Raw genomic sequence first — 12,519 nt, forward strand, 5'->3', positions numbered from 1 at the left:
GGTAAGCAAGTCACTCTGAGGCTGGCTGGTTCTCAGAGAGTAAGTCCAGCCCGAAATTCTAAGACAGGAGGCCCTCCCAACAACCTCGGGCGCGCACCCCAAAGGGGAGGGCGCGAGTTTATAGCCCGCGAAGCCACTCGGCCCAGCCGGTGCCTTTCTAAGCATCAAGGGACCTTATAGGAAAATGAAACCGAAAACGGGGAAGTCCCCCTCTCTAACCTGGCCAGACGCTGCGCGCCAGGAGACAAGTGACGGCTCTTGCCAGAAGCATTCTGATTGGCGGTGCGCGTGTGGCATATAAGTAGAGGCGCTGGGCGGGCCGGCCAGTTTCACTTGTGGTGCGGCTCTGCTAGCGATGGCGCGCTCCGCGGTCGTCGTCCTACTCGGGCTGCTCTGTCTGTCCCACCTGGATGCCATCCAGCGTGAGTGCCCCTCTTGCCCTAGCCCTTCCTGTCCTGCACCCCGATCTGTTTGGCTCTCTCGGCTTTAACTCTGTTAAGTCACCCACCCTACCTCCTCCGGGACTAGCCCCGGGCTTGGTCTCGGGGTGGTGAAGTGGTGGGTGGCGGGGCAGTGGGGAGATGTGCGAGCCCAGGACAGAAGTGTCCTTTTTCTTCTTCAGGAGAGAGGGACAGGGGGCGCCTTCGGCGTGCCCGTGCCCGGTAGGTCAGGACAAAGTTTCGGGGTGATGACAGACTTCAGAACGACAGGGGAGTGGGTAGGGTTTCTCTTCCGCGTAACCTCTAGCTTCCCGAGCCCAGCTGCCTTGGAGGGCTGGAAGGCGGGTCCTAAAGACTCGGAGTCCCGGGCCATGGATGGGTGGAGACAGCAGTCTGGCCTAGCGGGAGGCACTGCGCGGGTACTTCGGTCCCGTTGCAACTCTGCTCCGCTCGGATCGCGGCTTCTTCCCCAACGCCCGGCGGGTTCGCCCACCCCGCAAACGGGGGAGGGATCCGCATGTAGCATTTGTAGACTGCTTTGACGTGTTACAAAGCGCTTTCACATCATTTAATTCACTGGTTGCCGTTACCTGTCGCTATTAATAATCATAAGAGCTACTCGTTATTGGTAAGGAGCGTGCCGCGGACGTTTTATGCTTTATGTCACTCGATTTCGAGATGAGCTTACGAGTGTAAATATAATGGTTATCATCAGCATCCCACAAGCGTTTAAGTAACTTATACAACACAGGCAAATGGCAGACAATCGAGGGGGACTAGAACATTTTTGGGGGGAGCGTGAGCTTTTTGGCTGCACTGCCCGTGGTTCTCCAGTACCTCCTTGTCACCTTCCAGTGTGAGATTCTTCCCAGGAAGCTGGAGAGCACTGGGGCCTTGTTGCCTTTTCTTCACAGAGGGCTTCCTCTTTGGCTCTTTGCCTGGTTCTTTCCAAGATGAACTAAGCTTCTACTTTCTGTTTTGAAAAATCGAAGGTTTACAAGTCAGGGAGATTGTAAAGCCAGTGTTAAGGATAATAAACATGGTTAGTCAGGTTGTCTGTCAGGGATAGTCTAGATCTTGAGTATGTTCTAAATACCTTGCAATATACCAGACCTTCTCACATTTTCCCCTCACAAAAGCCTCTGTGAAGTGGTTTTGATCATGAGATAAAGGTATTTATAACTTATTTACAAAAATAAAGCACAACTACTATTATTGATAATTGCCGGCATTTAAAGAAATCTTAAAAGAAAAAAAAAAAGATAGCAAGCTGTCATTAAAAGAAAAATCTTACTTTGAAAATTTCCAGAGTAATACATGCCATGAATAGATCATTTCTAGAAGATACACAAGAAATGGGTAATGATGATGGCTGTTGGGGGGCGAGGATGTCTATTTTTTGCTCTGTCCCTTGTGTGGGTTTTGTTTCACTGTGAACATAAATTGATTTTAAAGTTAAGCTTCAGAAGCTCAACTAACTGTCCCAAAGTTACAGAACCAGTATGTGGCTGAGCCCAGAAACAAACCAAGGCTTAACTGATACTCATCTTCCTCGTAGAAGAGATTATTTTTATGTTTTTGCAGAACCCTGCATGGCTCCCCCATGGAGAGAATTCTAGGCCTGATGAACCTGTGCTCTGATTCTAGGGGCATTTATTATCCTCTAATTATTAGAAACTCCAATATAAAGAGCTTTCTGATTTGCCTTCACTTCAACTTTATGAAAAAAAAATCGGGGCTTCACTGATTTGAGGGTTCCACATCTCCCTCAAATCCCCAGTGTAGCTATTGGGGCTGCTGATCTTTCCTTTGATGATGGGGTGTTTCTAGACAGATATATCTGGTCAGAATAGCCTGACACTCCTCCCTACCACATCCTGGACATGGAGGTGCTGCCTTTTAGTAATCTTATGCTCTTCGTGTATGTGTATTTAAAAGCGAATTATACACACACATTAGTGTCAGTCTGTATACTTAGCAGTATTATTTAGCAGTAATACTTCTCTTCATTGGATGAAGAATATGGAAGTGGATCTAGTCACGCATCCCATTTTGGAAACACATATTCTATAGCAGCAGTGTATTTCCAACATGGCTAGTTGTAGCAATCACTTGAGGGTGCTAACTAAAAATGCAAATCCCGCTCTTACACATTACTCCACTTAGTCATAATGAAGAATATGGTCTTTCTCTTTTGCCACAGTCTCCACCCTTTCCTAATGTTCTTACCGAGCCCATCTCACTCACTTATGGTATTTTCTGACTTCTGTAGGCATTTAAATTTTGTTTGAGGTAATACTAATAACAACAGGTGCCACTTACAAAGCAATTGGTATGTGCCAGGCACTACTCTAGACACTTAATACATATTGAGAAGTCGGATGGGTGTGGGTCTATGCAGGAGCAGGAGCCAAAAAAGAAAGTAATAGACATTACAAAAAAAAAAAAGAGAGAGAGATAGGCTGAAACAAGGTACAGTAACACGAGTTTTTTGACGTGGCTATTATGGAGCGTGTATGAAATGAGAAATGAAGCTTGAAAAGGTGGGGCCAAGTCATGAGGACTTGTGAGAGATGTGTTGAGGAATTATATGGGTGCTGAAAAGCCATCAAAAGTTCTTGAGAGTCTCCACAGAAAGGTCTTAAAGATTTGACACAAACTCCAGTGACAGAAGATGATACTACTAGAAATCTATAGGAAAAAACCAAAAAGCCACGAGTAGAGAAATTATGTGGAAAAGACACTAAGTCATGGTTCCTCCCTCAATATGGAGATAGCCTTTTGGAAAAGTGGACACTCATTTGGCCAGAGGGGAAATGTAATTGGGAGAAATCGGTGATCAAATTTAAACCTTTGTTGCCCCATCTAGCTTTAGACCAAGGTAGCCCTGAGTGAAATACCCTGTAATTCTCATCTGTCTTTTCCTGATGTCCCTCAGATTCTCCAAAGGTTCAGGTCTACTCCCGGCACCCAGCAGAGAATGGAAAGCCAAATTTCCTGAACTGCTATGTTTCGGGGTTCCATCCACCACAAATTGATATCAGCTTGTTGAAGAATGGAGAGAAAATAAAAGCGGAACAGACAGATCTGTCCTTCAACAGGGACTGGACTTTCTACCTTCTGGTCCACACTGAATTTACTCCCACTGTCGAAGATAAGTATAGCTGCCAGGTGAATCACACAACGCTCAGTGAGCCCATGGTCGTTTTGTGGGGTAAGTTTTTAAGTTCTTTCCTTAGCTGCGGACAACTGTATCTGAGAATAGACACGGCTTAAAGATGCTTTGATATAAAAAATCTGCATACTGTAATCGACAGGGAACCTTATTAAAGCTCTGATTAGTGGCACCTTGAGAGTCCTCTGCACAGCATGATCCCTGAAACAGTAGTTTCCCTGTAGCAAAAACAGAGAGCAGCAGTAGCCAGCACTTGCCCAAATACACATGATGGACTCCTCATGTTTCTTCCTGGCTGGCTTCTTTGGGCTTTCCTGACAGCTTCATGGAGGTGTAGAACCCTCAAAAGTCTCAGGGAGGCACAGGCCTTTGTAAGACCGGCTACCCCAGTTCTCTATCCAGTATTCCCTGGATGGATTGGGAGCTGAGCCTCGTAGGCAAGGTTGGGCCCTACTGAGTATTCCTGGTTAGGGATAGCAGGCTATTCTAACAGCCTCGTTTGTGAGAGTTTCAGACATTTGTTAGCACATAGTATTTCAAAAGTAAAACTTACAGTCTTTCTTTTTCCATTTTCTTTTTTTTGTAGAGCCAGACAAGTAACCAGCATCACAGAGGTAGGTGAAAATACTTTGTTTCACTGTCCGAGGAACTAAAGACAACTCTAATAGGATAATCCTCATTATAGGGAAGACATTAATCAGGATAGCATTTCAGCAGGAAAGAAAGAATCCTACAGGGAATACATTTTCTTCTCCTATGGAGTGACATGGGAAAGGTGTATAGCCCCAGTCTAATGCTGCCAGCATCCCTAGCCCTCTAAACAAAGTCAGAGGAGCTGTTGGAGTGGCATAATAGGATAGAGGCAGCCAGTTTCCTGAGAGGATTTGATCTTTCTTCTTGCACTTCTACAGTGTGCATCTCTGGGCCTTCAGAAATGAACCATTCTCTTCCTTTACATAGCAGTTGCTTTGTTATGCAGCTGGAAGAGAGGAGTGACATGATTTTGCAGATTCTATCCCTTCAGTCTCTTGTTCAGCCTTAGTGTGTGGGTGCTGTGTTTTCCTTCTAGAGGCTCCAGTCCAACAGAGGAGAGAAGTGGAGGGGTGCCTAGATGGCTTAGTCAGTTAAGCGTCTGACTTTGGCTCAGGTCATGATCTTACGGTGCATGGGTTCGAGACCTGCATCAGGCTCTGTACTGACAGCTCAGAGCCTGGAGCCTGCTTCAGCTTCTGTGTGTGTGTGTGTCTCTCTCTGCCCCTTGCCCACTCATGCTCAGTCTCTGTCTCTCTCTCAAAAAATAAACATTAAAAAAATATTTTTAAATACAAGAAATGGAAATAGATTGTTATAATGCAATGTAAAGATACTATAATACATGTATCTACAGAAACTTCTAGCAGTGTGAGAGAGGGAGGAATTGGACTCCTCTGCATTGTTGGTTGGAATATAGAGGGAGGAAATACAGCTTTTCAGTGAAGTTCTACCCCATAGAGTACCATCATACTGAAAACCTATCCAAATTTCCCATCATGTTCTAGCACAGGGAAATTGATTTGAGAGAGCATCAGAGAGTTTGGGTGACGTGCCCAGAGTCACACAGTTACTAAATGGGAGAGCCAGGACCCTAACTCTAATACCAGCATTCTTTCCTCTAAGGCTATAAGAAAACGAACAGGATAAGTTAATGGGATATGCTCCTTGTATAACTATCTGCAGCTATTTCTTTTACAAACAGTGATTTACACAGAAGAAGTTAGACAAGTAGGTTGATGTGATCTGTAATCCAAATAAAATAAATGTATTTGCTAACAAGTCTTTTTTCTTTTTTTCAGGTTTGAAGATGGTGCGCCTAAATTGGACTAATCCCCAATCCTGAGTTCTTTTTAATGTTGATAGGCTTTTATGTTTAATGCATACAAATTATAAAGTTATGTTGATGATAATACAAATATGATCTACATGATAACTCTCCAGTGGGCACTGACTGTGCATTATATTTGACCTGTCTGGTCATGTAGATATAGTTACAGGACTAGAAGCTTAGAGAACTGAACTCTTAGCCAGAGCTGAACTCTTTAGTCTCTTCACTCAAAACTGAATAAGAATATACCTATGCATGTTTAGAATTAACTTCCAATTTGCATACCTTGCTGAGAATTGGGAAATGTTTTGAAAGATAATTGTCAAATTATTGGAAATCTGTTATAGTGGACAAGACATTTCCTATATAAAATTCCTATTTACTTCTTACACGTTGGAACCATTGTTGCATATAATTTGACTTCTGTTGATTTTGTTTCACTAAGTAAAACAATGTTAAAAACTTAATGTGTTCAGTTTCTTATACATTACTCCCTCTGTTATCCCTTTGTTTTAAAACAGGAAAACAGTCTTCAGGTGTCACTTGGAGTAGAGTGTAAACCACTGTCATATAGGGCTTGGCTCACAGTGGAAGGGGCCTCCATGATCTGGATTTTACATATGAGGAATGCAACCCCAGGGAAATTAAATGACTTAGGGTGACACAGCAGTCTGTTGGTATAAAAAAACATGCCTCTGTTTTTAGCCAGTGCTCTGTTCCTTAAGCCAAGACACAAGGAATGTGCAGACTCTAAGAAGGAACAAAAATATCTGGAGGATTTTATATTTTAGCAATCAATAGATAAACTCTGAATGAAAAATAATTTCAAGATAGAGTTTATACATGATGGCCAGCTTTGTGCATTTGTTTATTTGACCAAGAATTCGAGTTAGTTAGTGCTAAGTACTGACAAGATGAATAAAACACAACACTGCTCTTAAATAAATGCCTCAGTTTAGTGAAGGGGCAGACATGTGGTCAAACAATTAAAAAACGTCCTGAAAGGGGCACTTGGGTGGTTTAGTCGTTAAGCATCCAACTTAAGCTCAGGTCATGATCTCATTGTTTGTAATTTGAGCCACGCATCAGGCTCTCTGCTGTCAGCACTGAACCCGCTTCAGACCCTCTATCCTCCTCTTTCTCTGCCTTTCCTGCTCACTCTCAAAATAAACATTAAAGAAACTCCTGATAAAGAATATAACATAGGTATGCTCGAAGAACTACATGGTATGAAAATGTGTTCAGGGAACATGAAACTTTAGGTAGGTGTTAGGGAAACCATTTGTTTGAGCTGACACTTGGTGGGTAGTGGTTGTCCTGTGTGGGGAGTGTCCTGGGGTTTCCAGGCAGGGGGCAAATTATGGGAAGTATGAAAGTATGACAGGTATGGGTAATTCCAAACAGCAGAGCAAAGGTACCTGGGGAAATACTTGCAGGAACTCGGCTGAGCAGATTGAGGGATGGCTGACTTACACTGGTAAGTCTCCATTCTACATGTATATTAGTATCACCGTTGGGACATGTTTTTAAAAATACTAGCTCTGGGATGCCTGGGTGGCTCAGACAGTTAGGTGTTTGACTCTTGGTTTCAGCTCAGGTCATGATCTCATGGTTCATGGGTTCAAGTGCTGTGTCAGGCTCTGTGCTGACAGAGCAGAGCCTGCTTGGGATTCGCTCTCTGCCCCTCCTCACCTCTCTCTCTCTCTTAAATAAATTTAAAAAAATACTAGCTCTAAAAAATAAAGTATATTAAAAACAAAAACAAACAACAACAACAACAGAAAACATTTCGTAGGTTCTATCCAGAGCAACTAAGTCACAATCTCTAAGTCTGAGGCTCATATATCAGTATTATGGTTTTTAAGACATTATATTCCATACATTGATAATGAAGTAGAAAGAAAAATTAAAACAATCTCATTTATAATTGTGCCAAAAATAATTAAGATACTAGGAATAAGTTTAACCAAGGAGGTGAAAGATCTGTATTCTGAAAACTGTAAAACATTGATGAAAATCAAAGACACAAACAAATGGAAGACATACCATACTCACAGATTAGAAGAATTAACATTGTTGAAGTGTCCATATTATCTAGAGCAACCCACAGAGTTAACGCAATCCCTATCAAAATAACAATGGCATTTTCCGTAGAACTAGAACAGAAATCCTCAAATGTGTATGGAACCACAAAAGACCTCAAATAGCCAAAGCAGCAGAACTATTTTGTGAAATGCTTCTTTGCTGCTGATGGTCCAAAGTAGTGTTCCTTTGGAGCATGCCTTAATCCCTAACTTCAGAAGAGAGTGATCAAGGAGGAAGAATTTCAGACCTTAATTAAGTTTATTAAATATGGGGGCACCTGGGTGGCTCAGTCGGCTGTGCGTCTGGCTTTGGCTCAGGTCATGATCTCGCGATTCGACATTTTGAGATCTGCATTGGGCTCTGTGCTGACAGCTCAGAGCTTGGAGCCTGTCTTTGGATTCTGTGTCTCCCACTTTCTCTCTGACCCTCCCCTGCTCGCATTCTCTCTCTCTCAAAAATAAATAAAACATTAGAAAAAAATAAAAATAAATAAATAAATATAACTCCAATGCAAATTAAGCGGAAAAGCCTCAATGTCAGTAATAAAGAATTATATTGTATACACTGATATAGAAGAATACACATGCTATATTGTTGAAACAAAAAAAGTACTTTTTAGAAACTATACATTGTAAGCCACTAAAAAAATCCCATATGTGTTATATATTTGTATCAATCACAGAAAGAGTCTGGAAAGGGATGCCCTGATTGTTGTGGCATGGGAGAAGGGTAAATAAAGAAGAGGAAGCTGCTAGTCTGTTGAAAAATCAATTTGCTAAAAGCCGTTTTTTCCTCAGTATTGGTTGGGATTTTTCTGAAATTTTACATGTATAAATGAGGGGAAGGATTTTGGGGGTGGAAGAAGAGTGGAGGAGCAGAAGGGTTTCTCAGAGCCTAAGCAGTGGTGTTTCACTCTATGCTCACCATGACCAACAGGGAGGTCTGTGTCCTGCCCTTCTGAATGCTGGGGAATGTGGCAGCTGAGCCCCCTACCAGGGGCTGGCCAAATGAAAAGCAGATGGAAACCACAAGACTCCCCTGCTCTTCCAAGACAAAGGGAGACCATGTCATCACAGACCATGTTGGTTAAAGGCCCAAGGAAGGAGCAAATTAATCATTTGAAGAATCATTTGACAAATTGATATAATCTTTTTCTCAAAAAACAAAGCAAAACTGATTTTAGAACTGTACTAAAATTGCCCTCCTCTTCATCAAATAATGAAAATAAAGAAAAAGTATTATAAACCTCTGCAATTTCTCTTTTTTTCTTTAACGTTTATTTTTGAGAGACAGAGACAGAGTCTGAGCGGGTTAGGGGCACAGAGAGAGGGAGACAGAATCTAAGTAGGCTCCAGGCTGTCAGCGCAAAGCCTGATTCAGTGCTTGAACCCACGAATCGTGAGGTCATGACCTGAGCTGAAGTCAGACACTTAATGGACTGAGCCACCCAGGCTCCCCCCTGCAATCTCTTATGACAGAGATTACTACCTTTTGGACCCCTCTGGGTTCTTTCAGTGTGTACCCATCACGCTCCATTTCATGTAATGCCTTTTTAAAAATTTCAATTTTTATTAATCTCCTTTTCAGAAAAATTTAGAAGGGCCCAAGAAACCAGAGAAAGACAGCACATGATATGATGCAAGTTTTAGGCCTTTATGGCCAGCCCAAGAGGATCCCATACCTTAAATGACCAAAGTAAGTGAGAGTGAGAAAAAGCTCTCTGGTGGGAGCCATGGATTAAGGCAATTCACCAAGGTCAGGTAGGGAAAAACATCTGAAAGAGAGAGTCTGAAGAAATACAGAAATGTGAGTTAGAATTCAGCAATTTAAACCTGGAACTTCTCTGTTTACCCAAGACCTACAAGGAACATGGAGACAAGGCTGTGACTATAGCTTACTGGTTTGTGTGATATTCCTCAAGAATAGTGATCCGAGCCGGGCGCTGGGGCAGCAGTCCTGCTCACCTTTGTTCAGAACGTCAGCATCTGCCCATCTCAGGCGTTCCAAGTTGAGGTGGTACCTCTGATGGATCCATCTATCTATCTACCTATTTTTAAAGTTATTTACTTACGTATTTTTGAGAGAGAGAGAGCGCACACACATGCAAGCAGGGAAGGGGTGGGGAGGGGGAAGGAGGCGAGGATCTGACCAGGCTCTGTGTGGAAAGTAGAGAGCCTGATGCAGGGCTTGAACTCGTGAACTGTTAGATCATGACCTGAGCCGAAGGCAAACATTTACCAGATCCAGGCGTTCCCATTTTATATATTTTTAAATGGCCTTAACTTTTTTTCCCCTTCAACCCCTTTAAGCAGATACACCCACAGGAAAAGGTTCAGAAATATATTCAATAACCTCTTAACAATAGGCAGGGCCTAAAATGGCAGGAGTAAGATAAAAGTAGACTTCTTATTTTTAAAAATTTTTAATTTCAGTGTGGTTAACATACAGTGTTACATTCATTTCAGGTATACAATACAGAGATTCAACAATTCCATATATTAAGTCAGTGCTCATCAAGATAACTGTACTTATATTTATTGAAAAAAATTTTGATGTTTAAAATTTAATGTTAATATTGAAAAAAATAATGTTATTTATTTTTGAGAGAGTAAGAGGCAGAGCCAGAGCAAAAGCAGGGAAGGGCAGAGAGAGAGAGAGAGAGAGACAGAGACAGAGACAGAATCTGAAGCAGGCTCCAGGCTCTGAGCTGTCAACACAGAGCCCTATGTGGGGCTCAAGCTCACAACCTGCGAGATCAGAACCTGAGCCAAAGTCAGATGCTCAACCAACTGAGCCACCCAGGTGCCCTGATAACTGTACTTTTAATAACCTTCGCCTATCTCACTAACCCCTCCTTCCCTCTGGTAACCATCAGTTTGCTCTCTGTAGTTAAGAGTCTGTTTTTTGATTTGTCTCTTTTTTCTTTATTTGTTTTGTTTCTTAAATTCAACATAGGAGTGAAATCATATGGTATTTGTCTTCCTCTGACTGGCTTATTTAGCTTAGCATTGTATTCTTCTAGAGCCATCCATGTTGTTGCAACTGGCAAGATTTCACCCTATTTTTGGCTGAATAATATTCCACAGTGTATATGTATATATACCCTCTCTTCTTTACCTATTCATCTATCAGTGAACACTTGAACTGTGGGTTTTTCCCATTTAGCACTTTAAATATATTATACCCACTCACTTCTAACCTAAGTTTCTGTTGAATAATCTGCTGATAGCCTTCTGGGGTTTCCATTGTATGTGTTTTCTTTTCTCTTGCCACTTTTAAGATTCTTTCTTCATTACTGCTTTTTGACATTTTAATTACTATGTGTCATGTGTGGACTTCCTTTGGTTGATTTTTTGGGGACATCTCTGTGCTTACTTGGATATACATTTCTGTTTCCTGCCCCAAATTTGGGAAGTTTTTAGCTATTATTTCTTCAAATAAAATTTCCTCCCCCTTTTCTCTCTCTTCTTCTCTGGGATCCCTAATGTGAATGTTATTACAGTTGATGGAGTCACTGAGTTCCCCAAGTCTATTCTAATTTTGCACAATTTTTCTTCTCTCACTTGCTCAGCTTAATTACTTCCCATTACTCTGTCCTCCAGATTGCTGATTTGTTCTTCTGCTTCTTATAACCTGTTACTTATTCCATCTAGTATACTTAATTTTTTAAAATGTTTATTTTATTTATTTTGAGAGAGAGATAGAGAGTGAGTGGGGGAGAGGCAGAGAGTGAGAGGGAAACAGAATCCCAAGCAGCCTCCATGATGTCAGCACAGAGCCCCACGGGGCTCAAATTCATGAGATCATGACCTGAGCTAAAATCAAGAGTCATATGCTTAATCACCTGAGACACCCAGGCGACCCTAGTATATTTTTTATTTAAATTATTGTGTCCTTTATCTCTGATTGGTTCTTATTTATCTGTTTTTTAAGGGTCTCATGCTGTCCTCCATTCTTTTCTCAAGTCCAGTGAGTATCTTTATGATCATTACTTTAAATTCTCTATCAAGCGTATTACTTCTATTTCATTTAGGTCTTTTGCTGTAATTTTGTCCTGTTCTTTCATTTGTGACATATTTGTCTGTTTCATTTTGTCTAACTCTCTGTGTCTGTTTCTGTGTGGTAGGAAAGTCAGCTATGTCTCTTGTTCTTGAAAGTAGCGGGCAGGGTACACACTTTTAATAAGGTGGTGCTGATCCTTTTCCACAGGAGATGAACAGCTGCCACAGAGACCAGGGCTGGTGGGGGCTGCTCCACAAAGCACATGCAGGTGGGGCCACGTGCCCACAAGTTGTTCATGCTGGTCCTTTACCAAAGGAGATGTGCAGCTGCTGCCAAGACTGGAGCCAGCTGAGGCAAGCAGTTTTAATACGGTGCACAGTCCTCCATGGGAGGTGACCTGCCACTGTCACTGTCAGGAATAAGGCCCTACGAAGTGCACAGTCTGGATATACAGTGTTGGCAAGGTGTGCACTGGTCTTCCAGGGGAGGGGACCCAAAGCTCCAAGGCTGAGGCAGGCCCAGCTGGAGGGCACAGGGTGTGGCATAAGCAGTTAGTGAAAACCAACAGCTGTGCTGGTTTCCGCAGTTGGCCCTGTGTTTACGCTGGGGGGCGGGGGAGGGACTTCCTGAAGAAGTCCCTCAGCAAACTTAGAGATTTAGTAAATAATTCTCCCTCCCATATGCCCCAGGAGGTTTTCTGATAGCTACTTCCAAGCTGTATCTCTAGGGGCTATTTGTTCGGCTATCTCTTTAAGGGCACAGACTCAGTTTCCTATTGCTCTCCTGGTTCTCCTAAGGGCTGCTGATTTTTTTTTTCCCATAATATTTTATTGTCAAATTGTTTTCCATACAACACCCAGTGCTCTTCCCCTTAAGTGCCCTCCACCATCACCACCACCTCTTTTCTCCCCTCCCCCTTCCCCTTCAACTCTCAGTTCATTCTCAGCATTCAATAG

The 12,519-nt window shown here is 42.4% G+C and overlaps 1 protein-coding gene across 1 annotated transcript; it reads left to right on the top strand.

Moving 5' to 3' along the window:
- The first annotated feature begins 315 nt into the window (after positions 1–315).
- On the top strand, positions 316–5,943 carry B2M (beta-2-microglobulin). Its single transcript, XM_029950522.1, has 4 exons — positions 316–422; positions 3,379–3,654; positions 4,202–4,229; positions 5,448–5,943. Exons 1-3 carry the CDS (start codon positions 356–358, stop codon positions 4,213–4,215), a joined length of 357 nt encoding a protein of 118 aa, XP_029806382.1. The 5' UTR covers positions 316–355; the 3' UTR covers positions 4,216–4,229; positions 5,448–5,943.
- Positions 5,944–12,519: the final 6,576 nt, after the last annotated feature.

Source organism: Suricata suricatta, chromosome 9 (assembly GCF_006229205.1).
Source record: "Suricata suricatta isolate VVHF042 chromosome 9, meerkat_22Aug2017_6uvM2_HiC, whole genome shotgun sequence".
Lineage (NCBI taxonomy): Eukaryota > Metazoa > Chordata > Mammalia > Carnivora > Herpestidae > Suricata > Suricata suricatta.

Coding starts and splice junctions, on each gene's coding strand:
- B2M (XM_029950522.1), top strand. CDS start 356: ATGGCGCGCTCCGCGGTCGTCGTCCTACTCGGGCTGCTCTGTCTGTCC. Junction 423..3,378: donor CCACCTGGATGCCATCCAGC/GTGAGTGCCCCT, acceptor GATGTCCCTCAG/ATTCTCCAAAGGTTCAGGTC.